This window comes from Heterodontus francisci, chromosome 8 (genome assembly GCF_036365525.1).
Source record: "Heterodontus francisci isolate sHetFra1 chromosome 8, sHetFra1.hap1, whole genome shotgun sequence".
Taxonomy (NCBI): Eukaryota; Metazoa; Chordata; class Chondrichthyes; order Heterodontiformes; family Heterodontidae; genus Heterodontus; species Heterodontus francisci.
In genome coordinates this window covers 16,174,744-16,200,435 of record NC_090378.1, presented here as the reverse complement: position 1 = coordinate 16,200,435, position 25,692 = coordinate 16,174,744, and the positions used below count along the sequence as shown (strand labels likewise).

The 25,692-nt window shown below is 45.2% G+C and overlaps 1 protein-coding gene across 2 annotated transcripts in view; it reads left to right on the top strand.

The window, feature by feature from the left end:
- miga1 (mitoguardin 1) overlaps nt 1–25,692 on the top strand; it is a 105,588-nt gene that overhangs the window by 40,056 nt on the left and 39,840 nt on the right. For both annotated transcript variants that reach the window (XM_068036682.1, XM_068036680.1), the window contains exon 9: nt 2,523–2,620. In XM_068036682.1, the coding sequence (XP_067892783.1) occupies nt 2,523–2,620 (98 nt within the window). The remainder of the gene's footprint in view (nt 1–2,522; nt 2,621–25,692) is intronic.

Sequence of the window (25,692 nt, the reverse complement as noted above, 5' to 3'; positions counted from 1 at the left end):
GGAGGAAACCGGAGCACCCGGCGGAAGCCCACGCGGTCACAGGGAGAACTTGCAAACTCCACACAGGCAGTACCCAGAACTGAACCCGGGTCGCTGGAGCTGTGAGGCTGCAGTGCTAGCCACTGTGCCGCCCAGCGACTTCATCAATGACCTTCCCTCCATCATAAAGTCAGAAGTGGGGATGTTCACTGATTGTACAGTGTTCCATATCATTCACAATTCCTCAGATACTGCAATCCCTGCCTGCATGCAGAACGACCTGGGCAACATTCGGGGCATTACCATTGACCAGAAACCAAATGGGACTAGCCATATAAATGCTGTGGCAACATCAGCAGGTCAGAGGCTGGAAATTCTGCAGTGATTAACTCCCCTCCTGACTTCCCAAAGTCTGTCCACCATCTACAAGGCACAAGTCAGGAGTGTGATGGAATACTCCCCACTTACCTGGATGGGTGCAGTTCCAACAACACTCAAGAAGCTCAACACCATTCAGGACAAAGCAGTCTGCTTGATTGGCACCCCATCCGCCAGCAAAGCATAGTGGTAGCAGCGTGTACCATATACAAGATGCGCTGCAGCAACTCGCCAAGCCTCCTTCGACAGCACCTTCCAAACCTGCGACTTGTTAGGGCGGATCTCATCTGCACTGTAGAATCCACCCAGACCTTCATCCCACTGAAATCAGAGGTGATCCACTCTGCCAAATTACCACTGGGGGCAAAGGTGAAACGCACCAGCAGGGGTCCCAGTAATATTTTAAAGGAGGTCTTTGACAGAGAAAGGTTTGCAAACCAAATATTTAAAATTAACTATATTGTATTGGCTTTTTACTGGGTAAGTTGTACGTATTAACTTTGTGCTGTAATACAACACTTTGATGCTGTTACATGAAATACTTTTTAAAAGACTAGAGGTTTTAAAAGGCAACACTGTATATGCAATTTTTGACACAGTGACGCATAGAAAATGGTTTGGCATTGAAGGCATCTCCTTTGCAGTTCACTGTAAACAGTGATGTGATGGTTGTCATGCCTTTAAAAAGGAAGAATGAAGAAAGAGCATGCATTTATATAGCATTGCTTCTCTCAGAAATCATAGAATCGTAAAGCACAGACGGAGGCCCTAATAGCACTGTGGGTGTACCTACACCCCAATGACTGCAGCGGTTCAAGAAGGCAGCTCACCACCACCTTCTTGAGGGAAAATAGGGATGGGCAATAAATGCTGGCCTGGCCAGCGACGCTCGCATCCCATGAACGAATGGAAAAAAAAAAAGAAAATTCAGCCCATTGTGCAGGTGACAGCTCTTTGAAAAAGCTATCGAATTAGTTCTGCTTCCCCGGCTCTTTCCCAATCGCCCTTCACATTTTTCCTTTTCATGTATTTATCCAATTCCCTTTTGAAAGTTACTATTGAATCAGCTTCCAACATCCTTTCAGACAGTGCATTCCAGATGGCGAGAACCTACTACATAAAAAAATACAATTCTATCTTGCCTCGGTTTTTTTGCCCAATAAATTTAAATCTGTGTCCTCTGGTTACGGATCCTCCTGCCAATGGAAAATGTTTATGCCTATTAGCTGTATTAAAACTCCTCATAATTTTGAACACCGCTATTATATCTCCCTTTTAAACACTGCAGTAATGAGAACAATTCCAGCAATGTCCCAATGTTTCACAAACAGGGGCTTAAACATCTGAGACCAAGCATTTCATTGATTTTTTTTTTACCCACTAATTTTGACCATTTTGTCTGCTTTTTTTTCTTGTCGGAAAGGGTGAAAGGTTACTGCCTCCTCAGACTCTGGCAGTATCACTTGAGGCTGGTTTAAAGAGGCCTGCAACTCTTTTTGTTTCATTTATTCTTGGCCAGCATTTATTGCCCACTCCTAGTTGCCCTGCAATTGCAGCAGTTTCATATGACTGGGAGGCTTGTTAAGCTGCTTCAGAGGGCATTTAAGAGTCAACCTTTGATGCCCTGTTCAAGATCCATCTTTCCTTTTACTGGATTTCCACTCACAACTCCTCAGCTGATTCTCTGTCCATTCCCAGCTTGTGATTAGGGTTGCCAATCCTCCAGGATTGACCTGGAGTCATCAGGAATGAAAGATTAATCTCCGTGAACAATGTCTGGGAGAAAAAACATCATATGGATGGATTTTAATCTTTGAACATTTTCATTTATTAGTTATAAAAATACTGGAGGTGGGAGGGAAAAAGACTGAGTGAGCTGGGTGGTTTGAGGTAATACAATGAAACCTGGAGGAATATGTCTGTGCAGAGTTGGCAACCCTTTGTGGATGGGTTTTTATTTAGCTTCGAAGATGTTCATTAAATGCAAGTTGTTAATGTGCAGATCCGGCATCATCTAATTGAATGGTGGAACAGGCTTGAGGAGCTGAATGGCCACCTCCAGTTGCTGAGTGCCGCTGTCTACTGTCGTCACGCTCCCCTCATGTAAACACCTCTTAAATATTGCCCGGATGCAACTTAATCAGGTATCGTTCATCTTTATGCAGACAGGGAGACCGACATCACCGTCAGAGACACTGACGACTTCTGCCTGAGGGACACGACCAGCATAGCATCGACGGACTCTTTTGTCTCAGCAGCTGAGGTGGGTACATTCCTGACACATGCAACACCTCTATCCACAGTACTGTCTGATTCTGTCTCCCTGTTTTAGAAGAAAGTTTCTTTATCTCTCTGTCTGTCTTTTGCAGGTAAATGTTTAAACAGCACTTTTATTATTCTATCAATTTTCCCCTCCTTCATTTCTCAGCATCACCCCCCCCCCCCGCCCCTTCCCTGTTGACCCGATAACCTGGACACACCCACCCCTTTGTTGGAACAGAGTTCAATGTGTCCAAGGACAGGCCCCTCCAGCCCATCCTGATAACTCATCTACATGGCCATTCTTCACTGTACAGTTGAATGTTGACAGTCTGTTTGACCAAGGGGTTCATTACAATACAATCCTATACTCCGTGGAGGCCAGCACTGCAGAGAGGGCCAGATGGTGAACTGAAGTGACGGCCCAGACCTAGATTTAGGTATTTAAATAACTTGGGGCTGATTTTCACTCAGTTCTTCAGGCACGAAGAGGTGATCAGGTCGGGTTTTAAGCTGAAACATCAGTTTAGCCCTTGTTTCCCCAAAAGATGCCAAGTTGGTAAAGGAGTAAAAGTTTGTGCTTGGCAGGGCCACCTGGAGGATTGTTAAACAGCTGATTGCCACTTAAATTGTCTGCTAGCACTCACTAAAGAGGCCGCAAGGCCCTCTCCGAATAGCGACCTGCTGTTTGGGAGTAAACACGACGCTGGTGTTGATTTCAAGTGGCATTTAAAGGTATACTCACCATTTCTTGGTCATTGCTGCCAGAGCTGTGAAGAGGACCTCATCAAGTGACTTTCTGGGATACATTGTCAAGACCTCACCAACACTCGAGCAGCATTTATTTTGGAAATTCTCTGAGGACTTCACCTGAAAAGAGTGAGTGCTGTGTTGTGCATCTTACTGGGCACCTTATGGGAGTCACCAGGAGAATGGGAGTGCTTGGTCAGCGCCACCTTGCTAGGGGTCTCATACAAACATACGAATTAGGAACAGGAGTAGGCCACTCGGCCCCTCGAGCCTGCTGCGCCATTCAATAAGTTCATTTCTGAACTGATCGTAACCTCAACTCCACATTCCTGCCTACCCCCAATAACCATTCACCCCCTTGCTTATCAAGAATCTATCTATCTCTGCCTTAAAAATATTCAAAGACTCTGCTTCCACTGCCTTTTGAGGATGAGAGTTCCAAAGACTCACGACCCTCTGAGAGAAAAAATTTCTCCTCATCTCTGTCTTAAATGGGCGACCCCTTATTTTTAAACAGTGACCCCTAGTTCTAGATTCTTCCACAAGAGGAAACATCCTTTCCACATCCACCCTGTCAAGACCTCTCAGGAGCTTATATGTTTCAATCAAGTCGCCTCTTACCCTTCTAAATTCCAGCAGATGCAAGCCTAGTCTGTCCAGCCTTTCCTCATAAGACAACCTGCCCATTCCAGGTATTAGTCCAATCAACCTTCACTGAACTGCTTCCAACACGTTTACATTGTTTCTTTAATAAAGAGACCAGTACTGTACACAGCACTCCAGATATGGTCTTACTAATGCCCTGTATAACTGAAGCATAACCTTCCTATTCGCTTTCCTAATTACTTCCTAAACCTGCATACTAACCTTTTGCGATTCATGCACTAGGACACCCAGATCCCTCTGCATCTCAGAGCTCCGCAAACTCGGACCATTTAGATAATGTGCTTTTTTATTCTACCTGCCAAAATGGACAATTTCACATGTTCCCACATTATACTCCATTTGCCAGATCTTTGCCAACTCACTTAACCTATCTGTATCCCTTTGTCGCCCCCATATGTCCTCTTCACAATTTACTTTCCTACCTATCTTTGTGTCATCAGCAAATTTAGCAAATATACCTTCGGTCCCTTCATCCAAGTCATTTATATAAATTGTAAAAAGTAGAGGCCCCAGCACAGATCCCTGCGGCACATCACTCATTACATGTTGCCAATCAGAAAATGACCCATTTATGTCCACTCTTTGTTTCCTGTTAGCTAGCCAATCTTCTATCCATGTCAAAATGTTACCCCCTGCACCATGAGCTTTTATTTTCCGCAATAACCTTTGATGTGGCACCTTATCAAATGCCTTCTGGAAATCTAACTACAATACATCAACTGGTTCCCATTTATCCACAGCACATGCTATTTCTTCAAAGGACTCCAATAAATTGGTTAAACACGATTTTCCTTTCACAAAACCATGTTGACTCTCCCTGATTGCTTTGAATTTTTCTTTGTGCCCTGCTATAACGTCTTTAATAATAGCTTCAAACATTTTCCCCCTAAGACAGATGTTAAGCTAATTGGCATGTAGTTTCCTGCTTTCTGTCTCCCTCCCTTTTTGAATAAATTGGCTATTTTCCAATCTAATGGAACCTTCCCCGAATCCAGGGAATTTTGGAAAATTAAAACCAACGCATCACCTAGCCACTTCTTTTAAGACCCTAGGATGAAGTGCATCAGGACCGGTGACTTGTCAGCCCACAGCTCCAACAATTTGCTCATTACTACTTCCCTGGTGATTGTAATTTTCCTCCCATTTCCTGTTTTACAGCTATTTCTGGGATGTTACTTGTATCCTCTATGGTGAAGACTGATGCAAAGTACCTGTTCAATTCATCTGCCATCTCCTTATTTTCCATTATTAATTTCCCAGATTCACTTTCTGTAGGACCAACGCTCACTTTTGTTAACTCTTTTCTTTGTTAAATACCTATAGAAACTCTCACTGTTTTTATATTTCTAGCCAGCTTTCTCTCGTACTCTAATTTTTCTCTCATTAATCTTTTAGTCTTTCTTGGCTGATTTTTTATATTCTGTCCAATCTTCTGACCTGCCTCCCATAAACATAGAAACACAGAAAATAGGAGCAGGAGTAGGCCATTCGGCCCTTCGGGCCTGCTTCGCCATTCAAAAAAGATCATGGCTGATCGTCTAATTCAGTACCCTGTTCCTGCTTTCTCCCCATATCCCTTGATCCCTTTGGTATTAAGAAATATATCTATCTCCTTCTTTAATATATTTAATGACTTGACCTCCACTGCATTCTGCAGTAGAGAATTCCACAGGTTCACCACCCTCTGGGTGAAGAAATTTCTCCTCATCTCGGTTCTAAATGGCATACCCCATATCCTGAGACTGTGACCCCTGGTTCTGGACTCCCCAGCCATCAGGAACATCCTCCCTACATTTAGCCTGTCTAGTCCTGTTAGAATTTTATAGGTTTGTATGAGATCCTCTCTCATTCTTCTAAACTCCAGTGAATATAAGCCTATTCGACCTAATCTCTCCTCATACATCAATCCTGCCATCCCAGGAATCAGCCTAGTGAATCTTCTTTGCACTCCCTCCAAGGCAAGAACATCCTTCCTCAGGTAAGGAGACCAAAACTGCACACAATACTCCAGATGTGGTCTCACCAAGGCCCTGTATAACTACAGTAAGACATCCTTGCTCCTGTACTCAAATCGTCTTGCAATGAAGGCCAACATACCATTCGACTTCCTAATTGCTTGCTGCAGATTATCTGAATCTTAAAGGATACCCAGATCTCGTTGCACCTCCCCCTTTCCCAATCTATCACCATTCAGATAATCTGCCTTGCTGTTTTTACAACCAAACTGGATAACCTCACATTTATCCACATTATACTACTTCTGCCATGCATTTGGCCACTCACCCAACTTGTCCAAATCACATTGGAGCCTCTTTGCATCCTCCTCGCCGCTCACTTTCCCCCGCCCCCAGCTTTGGGTCGTCTGAAAACTTGGAAATGTTACATTTAGTTCCCTCACCCAAGTCATTAATATATATTGTGAATAGCTGGGGTCCTAGCACTGATCCCTGCAGTACCCCACTAGTCACTGCCTGCCATCCGGAAAAAGACCCCCTTATTCCTAGTCTCTCTCTCTCCCATCTGTCAACCAGTTCTCAATCCATGCCAGTATATTACCCCCAATCCCATGTGCTTTAATTTTGCACACTAACTTCTTATGTGGGATCTTATCAAAAGCCTTCTAAAAATCCAAAGACACCACATCCACTGGTTCTCCTTTATCTATTCTACTAGTTGCCTCAAAAAACTCCAGTAGATTTGTTAAGCATGACTTCCCATTCGTAAACCCATGCTGACTTTGCCCAATCCCATTTATGCTTTCTAGCTGTTCTGCTATCACATCCTTTATAATAGACTCTCGCATTTTCCCCACTGCTGATGTAAGGTCTGTAGTTTCCTGTTTTTTCTCTCCCTTTTTTAAATAGTGGGGTTACATTTGCCACCCTCCAATCTGTAGGAACTGCTCCAGAGTCTACAGAATTTTGGAAGATGACCACCAATGCATCTATTATTTTCAGGACCACTTCCTTTAGTACTCTGGGATGTAGATTATCAGGCCCTGGGGTATGTCAACCTTTAACCCCATTAATTTCCCTAGCACTATTTTTTTTTATGAATACTGATTTCCTTCAGTTCCTCCCTTTCATTTGACCTTTTGGTTCCCTAACATTTCTGGGAGGTTATTTGTATCCTCCTTTGGGAAGACAGAACCAAAATATGCATTTCATTGTTCTGCCATCTCTTTTTTGCCCATTATAATTTCCCCCGTTTCTGACTGTAAGGGACTTACATTTGTCTTCACTAATTTTTTTCTCTTCACATATTTATAGAAGCTTTTCCAATCAGTTTTTATCTTCCCCGCAAGTTTACTCTCATACTGTATTTTCCCCTGCTTAATCAACCTCTTTGACCTCCTTTGCTGAATTCTAAACTGCTCCCAACCCTCAAACTTACTGCTTTTTCTGGCAATTTTATATGTCTCCTCTTTGGATCTAATAGTATCCCTAATTTCTTTTGTAAGCCACGGTTGAGCCACCTTTCTGGTTTTATTTTTGCGCCAGACAGGAATGAATAATTGTTGTCATTCATGCACACGTTCTTTAAATATTATTCATTGCCTATCCACCGTCAACCCTTTTAGTAAAGTTCCTCAATCTACCATAGCCAACTCGCGCATCATACCTTCGTAGTTTCTTTTATTTATATTCAGGACCCTAGTTTCGGATTCAACTACTTCCCACTCCATCTTAATGAAGAATTCTATCATGTTATGGTTGCTCCTCTGTCTTTGCGCAATTATATGCTTTCTCTTTAAGTTTGATACTATCTTTAACTTTTTTAGTTAACCACAGATGGTGGGTCGTCCCCTTGGAATTTTTCTTTCTCTTTGGAATGTATCTCTTCTGTGTATTCTGAAATAATCCCTTACTCTGCAGGAGGAATTGGAGGAGGACATGAGGCTGTCACCAGCTGTTGCAGGAAAGAGGGACTGGAGAGTAAGGAGGGAATCCTTTCCCCCACTGTGGGTACAGGATATTCCTCCTCCCATGGATCTGTTAGACTATTGCCCCATTCAGGAACCTGTGCGCTCTCACCCCCGTTCCCTGAGCCATCCTGTAACGTTTTGCTGTGTGCTGGCCAGAGCCGTCCATACCTTCAGTGGAAGTGGGTGCGAGGAGCCCACATATGCTGCTCCATGAAAATTGTGTTAAACCTATGGTAATCAGCAATTTGGACCAAATTTGTGTGCCAAACCTGACTTTCAAACTGGCTAGTCTTATTAATATGCCACCCATTTAGCACCTGTTTTCACTCTTTGGTTAAAATAACCCTCTCAGATGTTGGAGTTAGAGCAGTATTGCAGTAGTGGGAGTGAGTGGGAGCATTAATTGGACAGTCTTGCCCGCAGATGCTACGTGGATAGCTGACGTGGGAAATGAAATGTCTCCAGGCGTTAGAGGGCACGGGTCTGAGATTGGGAATTCAGTGGCATTTTCCCATCGGAGTGTCTCCTAACAAGTTGTTAATGTCATCAGTGCGTCCGAACATTTGCCAGCTTGCCAGTATGAATCTGTGCACGTGCGCATCGACGTCGGCACGCAATGACGCCAGACGTAATGATGTTGGGCATTGCCTCACCCCTCAATGGCTGCAATTGCTGCCTCCATTTCCCCCTAACAGTACCCCGCTTCAGCTGCTCCCTCCCGGCCTCATTGCTTCCACCCAGCCTCTCCGTGTTCCCCAACCCCCCTCAGCTGCTTGCTCCCGGCCTCTCTGCGTTCCCCCCACCCGTTGGTCGCATGCTCCTGGCCTTGCTGCTTCCCCCCCACCCCCCCCCCCCTCCACCCCGGACACTTCAGCCGCTCGCACGCGCGTTTTCCCCAGCACCGACACCCCCCCCCCCCCCCCAGCCCGATCGCTCCCTGCCTCGCCGCTGCCTCCCCTCAGCCACACACTCTTGGCCTCGCAGTTCCCCCCCCCCTCCCCCGCCTTGGCCAATTGCTCCCCTCCATGTCACCCAGAGAAACAGCAGGGGACGAGCCAGTGAGGGTGGAGCGTTCGGCCAAGGGCTGACAGGGCGACGCAGGAAGCAGGCAGCCGGGGGTGGGGGGAAAGCAAGCGGCAAGGCGAGGAGCGAGTGGCTGAGTGGGGGGAAGTGGCGAGGCGAGGTGTGAGTGGCTGAGGGGGGGAAGCGGCGAGGCGAGGAGCGAGTGGCTTAGGGGGGAAGCAGCGAGGAGCGAGTGGCTGAGGGGGGGAAGCGGCGAGGTGAGCGGCGAGCTGACAGATGTGGGAAGGAGCAGTGAAGACGGGCAGCAATGGCAGGAGGGAGCGGGATGCAGTTGAGGGGGGGGAGGTGGGATGGAGGCAGCGTTCACAGCCTTTGAGGGGATTTGGATTTAATTTGTTTTTTGTGACAAATTGAACAGTGCCATCTTTATTACTTGCAGCTGCCTGAGTTGTCGCAGACAGTGATGTTTCAGTGGATGAGGCTGTATTTGCGCATATGCCAGTACAGCGCCACCTAATGGTTGCATTGTCAGCAAACGCAGCCTTTTCCCACTTGGTAGGGACCTTATCCAGGTTGATGAAATGGGAGGTCTGAATGTTCGCCCTCCATATGGGGGCGGATGGGTGCAAAAATCCACACTGACAGCTGGTGTGCTGATTGCCGGCATCACCCTGTGCCCCTGGGCCATTTTCCCAGAGGCGCGATGTGGGGGCGAGGGGTCGGAAGGGCAGTGAGCAGTGCGTAGCCAATTGAGGTAAGTTAATGGCCTACAAAGACCAATTATCAGCGGTCGACTGAAATTTTTCATTTGGTCTTTGAGCCTCCCGAGGGGTAAGGGACTAGGCCAGGTGCTTGGAGGCAGCCTCCTGGCAATGGTGCTCTAGACAGGCTCTGAGGCCCTCCCTGCCTGCTTGACCCGAGCTGTGGCCACAGGCCACCCTGTGAAGGTTCCCTTCTACTATAGTGGGCAGGGCTGCTGAGGCCATTTTTTAATTTAAAACTTTTAAAAGTTGCAGGCAGGGGGCTTCAAGATGGAGGCCCTCTCCCTCTCCCCTTCTGAGTTGGAGCACCTCTTCTTGACCCTTGCCGGCATCCTTAATTGGACAGCGTACCTGCCCTCTGGCCACAACACAGCCAATTCGATGAAAATTACTGCTGGGTGACTGTTTCCCACAGAGAGCGGAGTCGTGACCCCCAATTGACTCTGACTTCGGGGACTTGACCCAAAACCCAAAATTCTACCCAGACGCTGAGTTCATCAATTTAACAAACCCAACATAATAGAGGGGGAGAAATTGGCTAAACCCAATAAACAGGTTTGGGGATAACAGTGCGCGATTAATCTGTGCTCATTCATTGCGTTGCAGGCAGCATGTTAAATTGATGCTGCTTATTCTTTTTAAATAATACAGCGTTCCCACACTGTTCATTGACTGCAGGCATCAACAGAGAGCCTGATGTTGGGAGTGACTCGTGCTATTTAAAGGCCGCCTGTGCCTCTCAAAGCAGAGATGCATTGTGACTGCAATTTGAATGGGAATTTTTTCGAAAGTCACTTTGGGCTGAGATACTTTGAGCGATGGCTGAACATGAGAGAGAGCAAGCACCAAGATTTTCAAACAATGCATTGGAGGTCCTGGTGGAAGAGGTGAAAAGAAGGGGAGACATCCTGCAACTGCAGTGGGGTCAGGAGGCCCTCCAGACATCTGCTGAACAGGCAGTGGGAAGAGGTAGCAGCACAGATCAGTGTCAGGAATGTTGCTTCAAGAACACGGATGCAGTGCAGGAACAAATTTAACCATCTGACGCACAATGTCAGCGCCGAGGGTAGCAAGGGCACAGAATATACTTTGGGTGGGGGACTTCAATATCCGTCACCAAGAGTGGCTCGGTAGCACCACTACTGACTGAGCTGCCTGAGTCCTAAAGGACATAGCTGCTAGACTGAATCTGCAGCAGGTGGTGAGAGAACCAACAAGAGGGAAGAACCGACTTGACCTCGTCCTCACCAATCTGCCTGTCGCAGATGCATCTGTCCATGACAGAATTAGTAGGCGTGACCAACGCACAGTCCTCTTGGAGACGAAGTTCTGTCTTCAAATTGAGGATACTCACCATCGTGTTACATGGCACTACCACCGTGCTAAATGGGATAGATTTTGAGCAGATCCAGTAACTCAAAACTCTGCATCTGTGAGGCGTTGTGGGCCATCAGCAGCAGCAGAATTGTACTCCACCACACTCTGTAATCCGTGGCTAAGCAAGGAAGTTAAGGACAACACAAAGACAAAAACTAAGGCATACCATATTGCAGAAGCCAGTGGCAGGCTGGAAGATTGGGAAACTTTTAAAGATCAACAAAGGGTTACTAAAAAGTAATAAAAGCAAAGGTAAATTATGAAAGAAAACTAGCACAAAATATATAAACGGATAGCAAAAGCTTCTATAAGAATATAAAAGGGAAGCGAGTAGCGAAAGTGAATTAAAAACAAGAAATGCTGGAACCACTCAGCAGGTCTGGCAGCATCTGTGGAAAGAGAAGCAGAGTTAACGTTTCGGGTCAGTGACCCTTCTTCGGAACTGACAAATATTAGAAATGTCACAGGTTATAAGCAAGTGAGGTGGGGGTGGGGCAAGAGATAACAAAGTAGGTGGTGTAGATTGGACAAGGCCACATAGCTGACCAAAAGGTCATGGAGCAAAGGCAAACAATATGTTAATGGTGTGTTGAAAGACAAAGCATTAGTACAGATAAGGTGTTAATGGACTGAATATTGAACAGCAGCAAGTGCAAACATGTAAAAAGAAGTGTGTAAGCAAACTAGACAAACTAAGATGAAATGAAATAAATGCAAAAAAAAATGTAAAAAAGAAAAAAAGGAAAACAAAACTAAAAATGAAAGTAAAATGGGGGGCTGTCATGCTCTGAAATTATTGAACTCAATGTTCAGTCCGGCAGGCTGTAGTGTGCCTAATCGGTCACCTACCGATTAGGCACACTACAGCCTGCCGGACTGAACATTGAGTTCAATAATTTCAGAGCATGACAGCCCCCCATTTTACTTTCATTTTTAGTTTTGTTTTCCTTTTTTACATTTTTTTTTTGCATTTATTTCATTTCATCTTAGTTTGTCTAGTTTGCTTACACACTTCTTTTTACATGTTTGCACTTGCTGCTGTTCAATATTCAGTCCGTTAACACCTTATCTGTACTAATGCTTTGTCTTTCAACACACCATTAACATATTGTTTGCCTTTGCTCCATGACCTTTTGGTCAGCTATGTGGCCTTGTCCAATCTACACCACCTCCTTTGTTATCATTTGTCCCACCCCCACCTCACTTGGTTATAACCTGTGACATTTCTAATATTTCAGTTCCGAAGAAGGGTCACTGACCTGAAACGTTAACTCTGCTTCTCTTTCCACAGATGCTGCCAGACCTGCTGAGTGGTTCCAGCATTTCTTATTTTTACTTCAGATTTCCAGCATCCGCAGTATTTTGCTTTTATTTTAGCTAAAGTGAATGTTGATCTCTTGAAGGATGTGACTGGGGAGTTAATAGAGGGGAACACCGAAATGGCGGAGACACTAAATCAGTATTTTGCCTCCGTTTTCACGGTGGAGGACACTAGTACCATCCCAATAGTAACAGGAAATGCAGAGGTTATAGGAAGGGAGAAACTTAGAACAATCATCACCACTAGGGAAAAAGTACTGAGCAAACTATTGGGGTTGAAGGCAGACAAGTCCCTGGGCCCGATGGCCTACATCCTAGGGTCTTAAAGGAAGTGGCAGCGGAGATAGTGGATCCATTGGTTATAATATTCCAAAATTCCCTGGATTCGGGGAAGGTACCAGTGGATTGGAAAAATGCTAATATAACGCCCTTATTCAAAAAGGGAGGGAGGCAGAAAGTAGGAAACTACAGACCAGTTTAACATCTGTCATTTGGAAATTGTTAGAATCCATTATTAAGGAAGTAAGAACAGGACATTTAGAAAGTCAAAATGTAATCCATCAGAGTCAACATGGTTTTATGAAGGGTAAATAGTGTCTGACTAATTTGCTAGAGTTCTTCGAAGATGTAAACAAGCAAAGTGGATAATGGGGATCCTGTAGATGTAGTATATCTGGACTTCCAGAAGGCATTTGATAAGGTGCCACACAAAAGGTTAATGCACAAGGTAAGATCACACGGGGTTAGGGGCAATTTATTAGCTTGGATAGAGGATTGGCTAACTAACAGAAAACAGAGAGTCAGGATAAATGGGTCTTTTTCTGGTTGGCAAGATGTAACTAGTGGGGTGCCACAGAGTTCGGTCCTCGGGGACCTAACTATTTACAATCTATATTAATGACTTGGATGCAGGGATAGAAGGTACTATAGCCAAATTTGCAGATGACACTAAAATAGGTGGGATAGTTAGTTGCAATAAAGAAATAAAATTTACAAATGGATATGGATAGGTTAGGTGAATGGGCCAAAATTTGGCAGATGGAGTTTAACGTGGATAAGTGTGAGGTTATCCATTTTGGTCAGAAGAATAGAAAGGCAAATTATTATCTAAATGGAGAGAAACTTCAGAGGGCTTGGGTGCAGAGGGATCTGGGTGTCCTCGTGCATGATTCACAGAAAACTAGTAGGCAGGTACAGCAGATAATAAGGAAGGCAAATGGAATTTTGGCATTTATTGCTAAAGGAATAGAATATAAAAGTAGGGAAGTGTTGCTGCAATTGTACAAGGCATTAGTGAGACTGCACCTGGAGTATTGCATACAGTTTTGGTCCCCTTACTTGAGAAGGGATGTGGTTGCATTGGAGGCAGTTCAGAGGAGGTTCACTAGATTGATTCCAGAGATGAGGGGTTTGTCTTATGAAGAGAGATTGAGCAGTTTAGGCCTTTACTCTCTGGAGTTTAGAAGAATGAGAGGAGATCTAATTGAGGTACATAAGATGATTAAGGGGATTGACAAAGTAGACGTAGAGTGGATGTTTCCTCTGGTGGGGCAATCTAGAATGAGAGGTCATAGTTTTAGGATAAGGGGTAGCAGATTTAAAACAGAGATGATGAAAAATTACTTCTCTCAAAGGGTCGTGAGTCTGTGGAATTCACTATCCCAGAGTGCGGTGGATGCCAGGACATTGAGTAAATTTAAGGAGGAGATAGACAGATTTTTAATTAGTAATGGGTTGAAGGGTTATGGAGAATGGGCAGGAAAGTGGAGTTGAGGCCGAGATGAGATCAGCCATGATCGTATTGAATAGCGGAGCAGGCTGCAGGGGCTGATTGCCCACTCCTGCTCCTAGTTCTTGTGCAACCTCATGGCCCTGCACATCCCCCACTCTACCAATATCATCAAGCCGGGTGACCAACCCTGGTTCAATGAGGAGTGCAGGAGGGCATGCCAGGAGCAGCACCAGGCATACCTCAAAATGAGGTGTCAGCCTGGTGAAGCTACATACAGGACTACCTGCATGCCAAACAGTGGAAGCAGCATGTGATGGACAGGGCTAGGTGATCCCACAACCAACGGATCAGATCTAAGCTCTGCAGTCCTGCTGCATCCAGTCGTGAACGGTGGCGGACAATTAACAGGAGGAGGAGGTTCCACAAATATCCCCGTCCTCAATGATGGGGCAGCTCAGCACATCAGTGCAAAAGACAAGACTTAAGTATTTGCAACAATCTTCAACCAGAAGTGCTGAGTTGATGATCCATCTTGGCCTCCTTCTGAGGTCCCCAGCATCACAGATGCCAGTCTTCAGCCAATCCGATTCACTCCACGTGATATCAAGAAATGGCTGAAGGCACTGGATACTGCAAAGGCTATGGGCCCTGACAACATTCTGGCAACAGTACTGAAGACCTGTGCTCCAGAACTTGCCGCGCACCTAGTCAAGCTGTTCCAGTGCAGCTACAACACTGGCATCTACCCGGCAATGTGGAAAATTGCCCAGGTATGTCCTGTACACAGAAAGCAGGACAAATCCAACACGGCCAATTACTGTGCTATCGGTCTACTTTCGATCATCAGTAAAGTGACGGAAGGGGTCGTCGACAGTGCTATAAAGCGGCACGTGCTCAGCAATAACCTGCTCACTGACGCTCAGTTTGGGTTCCGCCAGGGCCACTCAGCTTCTGACCTCATTACAGCCTTGGTCCAAACAAGGAGAAAAGAGCTGAACTCCAGAGGTGAGGTGAGAGTGACTGCCCTTGACATCAAGGCAGCATTTGACCGAGTATGGCATCAAGGAGCCCTAGCAAAACTGGGGTCAGAGGGAATGGGGGTTGGTCCAATTGCTGGTTGGAGTCATACCTAGCACAAAGGAAGGTGTTATGGTATTTGGAGGTCAGTTATCTCAGTCCCAGGACATCGCTGCAGGAATTTCTGAGGGTAGTGCCCTAGGCCCAAACATCTTCAGCTCTTCATCCTTCCCTTCATCATAAGGTCAGAAGTGGGGATGTTCGCTTATGATTGTACAATGTTCAGCATCATTTGCAACTCCTCAGATACTGAAGCAGTCGTGTAGAAATGCAGCAAGACCTGGACAAAATCCAGGCTTGGGCTGATGTGTGGTGCCAATGTTACTTGCCACTTAAGTGCCAGGCAATGATCATCTCCAGCAAGAGAGAATCTAACCATCTCCCCTTGATGTTCAATGGTATTGCCATCTCTGAATCCCCCACTATCGACATCCAAGGAGTTACCATTGACCAGAAAATTAACTGGATCAGCCACATAAATACCATGGCTACAAGAGCAGGTCAGAAGCTGGGAATCCTGAGGCGAGTAACTCACCTCCTGACTCCCCAAAGCCTGTCCACCATCTACAAGGCACAAGTCAGGTGTGTGATGGAATACTCTCCACTTGCCTGGATGGGTGCAGCTCCAACAACACTCAAGAAGCTCGACACCATCCAGAACAAAGCCTGCATGATTGGCACCCCATTCATCACCTTCAACATTCATTCCCTTCACCAACAACACACAGTGGCAGCAGTGTGTACCATCTACAAGATGCACTGCAGCAACTGACTAAGGCTCTTTTGACAGCACCTTCCAAACCTGCAACCTCTACTACCTAGAAGCACAAGGGCAGCAGATGCATGGGAACACCACCACCTGCAAGTTCCCCCTCCAAGCCAGACACCATCCTGACTTGGAACTATATCACTGTTCCTTCACTATCGCTGGATCAAAATCCTGAAACTCCCCCTTCCGAACAGCACTGTGAGTCTACCTACCCCACATGGACAGCAGCGGTTCAGGAATGCAGCTCACAATCATCTTCTCAAGCGCAATTAGAGATGGGCAACAAATGTTGGCTTAGCCAGTGATGCCCACATCCCAGGAACAAATGAAAAAAAGGGAGTTCGCCTTTCAATTAGCACATCCTCCCACTGGTACCCCTAGCCCCATCCACTGCTCAATTCTCTACACCCCCATTATCCACCTACCAACAATCTCTACCAATTAGTTTAGTACTCAACCCTGAAACATGTATGCTTTACCTTGCCCTCATACATTTAGCAAGCCTCGCACACAACTCACAGCTTGCACAGCTGGCAGCTATTCAACCATGACATATCACCCAAACGTATCGCAGGATCCTCACTGACACACATCGCTTTCTTGCAGGAGGAGGCAGTATGAATGAGCTGGAGGAGGACAAGCGTGTCTGCATGTTTAAGCCCCCATGGAGGAGACTGTGCTGGACATCATAAGAAGGGGCATCACTGAGGCCATGGCCACTGGTGGGGTTGGAGGGTTCGATGATGAGGGTTTCTGCGTACCGAAACCCCCTTCTCTCATCCCACTTCTCTCTCATCCCTCAATCTCTTCTGACTCACAAGCTTGAGGATGGGTTAAGCATGCACTTACTTTCTCCTCTCGCCTCACCAGAACCCAACCCTTCTCCCTTTTTCATTTCAGACATCCAAGAACAGGAAGCTTCCCAGTCAGTGGAGGAAGAACAAGAAGGCAGTGAAGATGAAGCGACACTGTCACTCAATCTTATACTCGCAGCCACAAGCTCAGAGACTGAGCCTGCCTATATTTTACAGGCTAGGACAGAGGAGGGATCTGTGATAAGACACCCAGCACAAGTGCGTAGAAGCCAGGACAGAGGGAAGTGATAGCACGGGTGCCAACTCTCGGTGGGTATGGTCACACACTAGTTCTGCTGCAGAGGAGTCAGATGAGGACTTCATTGGGCCCGGCTATTGAAGATATGCATAACCAAATACTTGGTGTATTGGAAAGCTTGCCAGAAAGCCGATACTCCATACCAAGGAGCATGGAGGAGTCCAGCTGCAACTTTGCACAGGGCTTTGTGCAGAGCGTGGAGTCCACCCTTTCCATCAGCACGCCTGTGGAACGCCCCATGATACAGGGTCTGAAGGCTGATGTCACAGCTTTCATTGCAGCCCCAACAACTTCCATCAAAGGTCTGAGTTTGTCCGTGGAAACTCAGACTGCTGCCATTCTGGCTCTGCACATAACTGTTCATGAAGCGGTCCATCAGTCTGTTCTCCGACAGGTTAGTAGCATTGCTAAGGTGCCGCCTCAGGAGTGTGGCAATGGCTGCATGGAGCACGAACCTGTTGTCCTCTCCGGCTGGCAGCATTCCTACTCCCACTCCTGCTACTCTGCCATTGCCCAGACTGAAATGGGGCAATCCGAAACTGGGTCTTCTAGGCCCAGAGTTGCTTAAGGTTGCCCTCCAGGCCCATTAGCAGCCTTCCACCAACCTTGCTGCAGCCGTTGGGGAAGCACCTCATAGGAGGACTAGGGTAGACAAAGGCACGTGGAAGACAGACGCTTACAGAATGCAGAAGGGTAATTTATTATTATTGCATTATGTCATAATTGAATTGATAAAAACGGATTGGAATGTGCATTTTCTGGTGATTTTTATTTTTGTGTTGGAAAGGACAATGTGGTGGTCAGTGATAGTGGGAATGTAAGAGCGTGGGACAGTTGGTGAACGGGGAAGTGTGGTTGAAGTTACTCATGTTGCTCATGATTTGTTTGAATTTGTAGAGCCTGGTCAGAACGGGGCTGCCTATGTTATAGCCTCCCTTCCTCTTCATGTTCCTCCACTTCCTGTTACACTTTCTCCTCCTCCCCTTCCTCATTCTCTTCCTCATGTTCCTGCTTCTCAGCTTCACACCTGATAGGTGGTGTCAAGGGCTGTTCCCCCCAAATGGCGTGGTCATGCAGCAGACTACCACAAATCTTGATATCCACGCAGCTGAATCCTGCGGGGCACCTCCAGAGCAGTCGAAGCAGCGGGGCATAGCTTGAGGACGCCATTGGTGTGCTCTATAACATTCCTGGTGGCAGTACGACTCTCATTGCTGTGCACATGAGAGTGAGTTCCAGACTGGAGTCAGGAGACATGTCATGAGTGGACAACCCTTGTTGCCCAGTAGGCAGCTTTTGACTTGCCACAGTGGGTTAAATACAGGTGGCACAGAGGACTACTGCAGAATAAAGGAATTGTGACTACTGCCAGGATAATGGGTATTCGCCTGCGTGATGAGCTGTCTGTGGTCGCACACAAGCTGCACGTTAAGGGAGTGGAATCCCTTTCAGTTCATGAAAATGGCTGCATTCACATGAGACACATGCAAAGCACTGTGCGTGCAGTCAGTGGCACCCTGCACCATGGGGAAGCCTGCAATCTGTGGAAACCCTATTGCTCACTCTGCCTGGTTATCTCTGGCAAGAGAGAGGGAGTTGAAGCTGTCTCTGTGTGAATAGAGAGCCTCAGTGAACTTCCTTATGCTTTAGAGCACTGCATACTGTGAGATCTTTCTTCTATCTCCAGCAGCAGCCTGGAAATTAGCTGCCCTGTTTCCTGCATGACAACAGAGACCACACTTCAAAGAGTACTTCATTGACTGTAAAGTGATTTGGGACGTCCTGAGATCTTTCTTTCTATCTGATATCTTCACAAATGCTTGCAACGGGACTAACTGCAAGGAGTGTGTCAATATTTGCAGGGGGAGGGCAGACTAGAAGTTTGTCAATGAGGCTGATTTTCACTTGGGAAAATCGTCATTAAAAGGACCTAAACATGGGGTCACTGGTCTAATCACCCTGTTAATACCATCGATTGCTCTCTGCAGCTTTCACAGGAGCTTACCATTTATCACACCTACGCCCCACAAACACTTGCCTGTTTCAGGCGATAAGCCCCTTTTAATGTTTTAAGTGGGGTCCTGTGACATACAGTGCACCCTGATTGCCATTTTAAGAATTAAACCGGTCGAGGTGAATATTCCGATAAGTTCCGCGGGTCACAGGGCTGCTGGCAGCTCCAACTTGGGCTCGCCCCTTACTTGACCAATTCATCCATCAAATGAGGACCAGGTCTTAAAACATGGCGTCTTTGCCTCAGGCACAAGCTATGGGCTGATTTCTGCTCGTTTGGGCACCCAAAACTCAAAATTCAATCACAAATCAACTGGAGTATTTTGTCCAGTTCTGTGCACCACACTTTTGGAAGGACATGAAGACATTAGAGAGGGTGCAGAAAAGATTCATGAAGATTGTTCCAGGGAAAAGGAATTTTAGTTACGTGGATAGGTTGGAGAAGCTGGGAACTGTTCTCCTTGGAAAAGAGAAGATTAAGAGAAGATTTGATAGAGGTGTTCAAAATCATGAGGGGTCTGGACAGAGTAGATCGGGAAAAATTCTTCCCATTGGCCAAAGTATACAGAACCAGAGGATACCAATTTAAGGTGACTGGCAAAAGAAACAACAGCAATGTGAGGAAAACCTTTTACGCAGCGGGTGGTTAGGATCTGGAATGCACTGGCTGGGAGTGTGGTGGAGGCAGATTCAATTGAGGCCTTCAAAGGAAAACTGGATAATTATCTGAATAGAAAAAATTTGTCGAGCTGCTGGGAGAAAGCGGGGGACTGGGACTAGTTGAGTTGCTCTTGCTAGCATGGACACAATGGGCCAAATGGCCTCCTGTGCTGTAACCATCCTATGATTGTTGATACTTGATATTGATAAGGACAGAAAAATAGAAAATAAAACACTGGGTTCATTTCTAGAGGAGTTAAACTTGCATAGAACCTTGGTTAGACCACACTTGGAGAACTGTGCACTGTTCTAGTCTCCATATTATCAAAAGTATAGAGAGACATTTGGGAAGGTGCAAAGAGAAATAAGATTTATTAATTTGATACCAGAACTGAGAGGACACAGGAAAGATTGGACAGGCTGGGGTGTTTTTCACTAGAAAAGGGAAGACTGAGGGGTGACCTGATGGAGGTATTTAAAATGATGAAGAGGTTGATAGGGTAGATATAGAGAGATGTTTCCACTTGTGGGCGAGACCAGAACTAGGGGCCATAAATATAATATAGTCACTAATAAATGCAATAGAGAATTCAGGAGAAACCTCTTTACCCAGAGAGTGTTCCTATGAGTGGTTAGAATGTGGAACTTGCTACCAAAGGGAGTAGTTCAGGTGAATAGGAAAGCTGCATTTAAGAGGAAGCTAGATAAGTACATGAAGGAGAAAGGATGGGGTTAGTTGAAGCAGGTTGGGAGGAAGTTCGTGTGGAGCATAAACACCAGCATAGGCCAGCCGGACTTAGGCACGTGCGCACTCAGACACGCACAAGTGCACACAAAGGGAAAAATTGAAAAACTCTATATATCTCCTCCTGAAAGTCTAGAAGTTTAGTCTTGACTGCATTAAAGTTGCCATCTGATTTCCCACGGCTTCATGTGGGATACGACCCTGGCAATTTGCAACATGCAGCAGGCAAACAATACCAGTCAAACTGCTGGGTATGCGCAGAGTCCACTGAGACAGAACCTGAGAGAAGTGTATGTTAGAGAAGCTTCCAAAACTGTTTGTGAAGAAGATACTGAGACTAGGATGCTTTGGTGGAGATTGTTTATTGCTTGTCACAGAGCTTACTTCTGCACTCCTAACAATATCCTCTTTATATATTAATTAATTAATTGTATTCAAATATATATATATATATATTTGAATACAATTAATTAATTAACACCCAACACCTGTTCCGAAGAAGGGTCACTGACCCGAAACGTTAACTCTGCTTCTCTTTCCACAGATGCTGCCAGACCTGCTGAGTGGTTCCAGCATTTCTTGTTTTTATTACTGCTGTCCTTACTGGCCACACTACGTGTGATTCCAAACACAAAAGGTGGTTGACTGTCAATTGGCATTCAGAAGTGGCCAGGCGAGCCTCTCAAATGGGTAGCTAGGGACAGGCAATAAACTGCATCCTAAAAATTAATTTTGGACAAACAAGAATCAGATAACAAAGGCAGAATAGGCATTCTGAGTCTATTTAAGAAGCTGGACAGAGTGCCCAGGAATCCCTGCTATCTGCTAACAGATGGCTACTGGCAGTTTGCTAAATTTATATTTGCAATGCAATGCAGCGATAATCAGAGAGGCTGTAAATCCCTCCACACACTCGAGTATTTTGACTGTCTTGTTGGACTGTGCTGAATACTGCCCAGTTCTGTTAATGTGGGGGTCATTTTTCTAACTTTGCAGTGCTGGACCACAATAACTTGTATTTATATAGTGACTTTAATGTAGTAAAATTTCACAGGAGCATTACCAGACATAATTTGATGCCGAGCCACATTAGGAGATCATAGAACAGGTGACCTAAAGCTTGGTCAAAGGGATAGATTTTAAGGAACGTCTTAAAGAAGGAGAGATAAGTAGAGAGGAAGAGGGGTTCAGAGAGGGAATTCCAAAACCTAGGGCCTCGGCAGCTGAAAGCACGGCCACAATTGGTGGAGCTATTAAAATTGGGGATGCTTGAGAGGTCAGAATTGGAGGAGTGTAGAGATCTCCAAGGGTTATAGGGCTAGAGGAAGTTAGATTTAGGGAGGGATGAGGCCATGGAGGGAGTGAGAAAACATGAGAATTTTAAAAATTGAGATGTTGCCGGACTGGGTGCCGATGTAGGTCGGCAAGCAGAGGGGTGATGACTGAATGAGACTTGGTGTGAGTTAGGATACAGAGAGTCCTGGATGAGCTCCAGTTTAGGGAGCTTGGCAGGTGGGAAGCCAGTCAGAGGAGCATTGGAATGGTCGAGTCCAGAGAACCTGTCTGCTGGTAGCACACGTCCTGTGTGAGACGGGCAAGTCAGAAGGCAACCCACTTTCAGGGGTTGAAGGACATTTGCAAGATGCAGGTCAGTTGATGCCATTTGCAGTGTAGGCCCGGAGTTACCGCCTCTCTGGTACCCCCTGTAAGTATCAACCCACACCTGGGGACTCCCTGTAAATATTAACCCGCTCCTGGGGACCCTCTGCATGTATTAACACACACCTTGGGACACCTTTATAAATATTGACACACTCCTGGGGACCCCCTTTGAATATTAAAACCCACTTGGGGAGCCCCTTTTAAATACTGATACACTCCTGGGGACCCCTTCCCCCTCTATAAATATTAACACACTCCTGGGGACCCACTTTAAATATTGACACAATCCAGGGGCCCCCTGCAAATTCTGACACAATCCAGGACCCTCTGTAAACATTGACATATTCCACTTATGGGCTAAATACACTATGGAGTACTATTTCAATGAAGATATCAATTCATAGGCTGCACTGGGATTTGCAAGAACCGTACCAAATATTAATTGTTCTACTGTAAGCAGCAGAATTCCTTGAGTGGCAGTTTTGTTTCAGATATTGTTTCCTGTTTGCACAATACAGTAACTAGAAACAGGTGGTAGGATGTCAAGTTCGATTGAAAACTGGCCCGTGTATTTTTTCCATTAGTACTAAAAGTAGACACATCTAACCAGATTTTGAAAGCATAACGAAGCACTGTTTGTTTAAAAATTTTGACTAATTTAAGTGAGGCCTATGGGGAAAATGTGCCCAGTTTGATTTCCCTTTATATGTTAAAGAATGTGTCAAATTGAAAGGAGACATTTGGAATGATAAAATGGATCAAGATCAGTGTACTCACTTACACTTAATGGTCCAATCTTGGGCGCCAATGAGAGCCTCAGGCTTTCAAAGTGTGATCCCTGGAGCCTCAAACCAGCCACACTCCAGGAGCTGCCAGTAGCTGGTGACACTACTGGCGATCGCCCCCCAGTCTTAATTGTGAAAAGCAAATCTAAAAGAAGACATTGCAGAAAATATTTTTTTTGTTAATACGTGGCCACGTACCAGGGGCTGGTAAGTTAACAAATATGGAAGGCAGGAGAAAACCAATGGGGGAACAGACAGAATGCAGCAAGCGCACTGATTTCCTGGGATCTCCCCATGCCAATACCTGAGGTTCCAGGGATCACACTCTGAAAGGTCTCATTGACGCCTGAGATTGGACCATTAAATGAAATAAGCAGAATGATCTTGATGCACACTATCACCCAAGTTTCTCCATTCAGTTAGACATGGTCTTCAATGTATAAAAGGAAATCAAAATGGGTGCATATTGCCCGTGGGCCTCACTTAAATTAGTCAAGGTTTTTAAACACACACTGTCTTGTTATGCTTTTGAAATCTGGATAGATGTGTCTACTTTTAGTACTAATGGAAAAAATACACGGGTCAGTTTTCAATCGAATTTGACATCCTACCTGTTTCTAGTTACTGTATTGTGCAAACAGGAAACAATATCTGAAACAAAACTGCCACTCAAGGAATTCTGCTTACTGTAGAGCAATTAATTTTGGGAGGGTCCCAGTGCAGCCTCTAATAAGAAAAAAAAATGAAAGCTTGCATTTCTATAGTGCCTTTCATAACCTCAGGATGTCCCAAAATGCTTTACAGCCAATTAAGTGGAGTGTTGGAAATGTGGCAGCCAATTTGCACGCAGCAAGCTCCCACAAACCGCGGTGTGCTAATGACAGGCAATCTCTCTTTAGTGATGCTGGTTGAGAGATATGTATTGAGCCAGGACACCAGAGAGATCTCCCCTGCTGTTCTTCGAATTAGTGCTTTGAGATCTTTTATGCCGACTTGACGGAGTCTTGATTTAACACCTCATCCAAAAGATGGCACCTCCAACAGTGCAGCGCTCCCTCAGTACTGCACGGGGAGTGTCAGCCTGGATTATCCACTCAAGTCTCTGGAGTGGGACTTGAAAACATGAAACAAGAGTATGAAGAGTATCTTTTGTCGAAATAGTACTCCTTAGGGTGTCTTTATCCCACAAATGAATTGACTGATTTAACTTGAGCACTAGACACTATGCTAGTGTTTCTAGCGACCGATCCATAGAAGGGGACTGATCATCTTCCTGTGCTGACTAACCTTCATTGGCTCCAGAATGCCTTGATTTTAAAATTCTCATTGTTTACAAATCCTTCCACGACCTCGCCCTATCTCTTTAACCTCCTCCGGCCCTACAACCCTGTGAGATCTCTGCATTTCTCCGATTCTGGCCTTTTGTGCATCCCCCACTTCCTTTTCCTCAACATTAACAGGTGTGCCCTGAGTTGCATGGGACCTAAGCTCTGGAATTCCCTCCCTAAGTGCCTTTTTAAAAAATTTTTCATGGTGTGGGCGTAGGTGGCATAGCCAGCATTTCATGCCCATCCCTAATTGGCCTTGACAACTGAGTGGCTTGCCAGGCCATTTCAGAGGGCAGTTAAGAGTCAAGCACGTAGCTGTAAATCTGGAGTCACATGTAGGCCAGACCAGGTAAGGATGGCAGATTTCCTTCCCTAAAGGACATTAGTGATCCAGATGGATTTTTATGACAATCAATGATAGTTTCATGGCACCATTACTGAGGCTAGCTTTCAATTGCAGATTTTTATTAATTAATTGAATTTATTAAATTTAAATTCCACAAGATGCTATGGTGGGATTTGAACCCATGTCTCCAGAACATTTGCTTGGGCCTCTGGATTACTAGTAATCAGCAACATAACCACTGTCACCACCTGTCCTAATTGTTCCTTCCTTGGCTCAGTGTCAGTTTGTCTGATTATACTTCTATGAAGTGCCTTGGGATGTTTCATTACATTAAAGGCACTATATAAATTCAGGTTGTTGTTGCTTTAGTAAGACATTGGTTTTGAACATTAAATAAAGTTGATATTATGTAATAAAACAGGAACTATCAGCAACCATTTGATTGACTAAAAACACTGACATACTAATGGCTTTATTTAGCTTTAAGACAGAAATAACTTGCACTTGTCTCTTATAACCTTAAATTGTCCCAAAGTGCTTTATAACCAATGAAGTAATTTTTGAAGCATAGTCACTTATAATGTAGAAAACACAGCAGCCAATTTGTGCACAGTAAGATCCCACAAACAACAATGTGATAGTGAACAGATAATCTGTTTTTGTTGAATAAAAACAGAAAGTGCTGGAAATTCTCAACAGGTCTGGCAGCATCTATGGAGAGAGAAACAGAGTTGACGTTTCAGGTCTGTGACCTTTCATCAGAACTGGCAAAGGTTAGAATATAATAGGCTTTGACAAAATGAAAGGGGGAGGGGGAAGAAGAAGAACAAAAGGGAAGGTCTATGATTGGGTGAAGGGCGGGAGAGATTAAATGACAAAGATGTCATGGAATAAAAGGCAAAGGGGAGTGGTAATAGTTTGTAGTAAAAGACAAAGCATTTGTCCAGAGAGAGTGTTAATGACAGAATAACAAAAGCAAAATCATGAAAAACAAGTTTAAGTCTGAAATTGTTGAACTCAATGT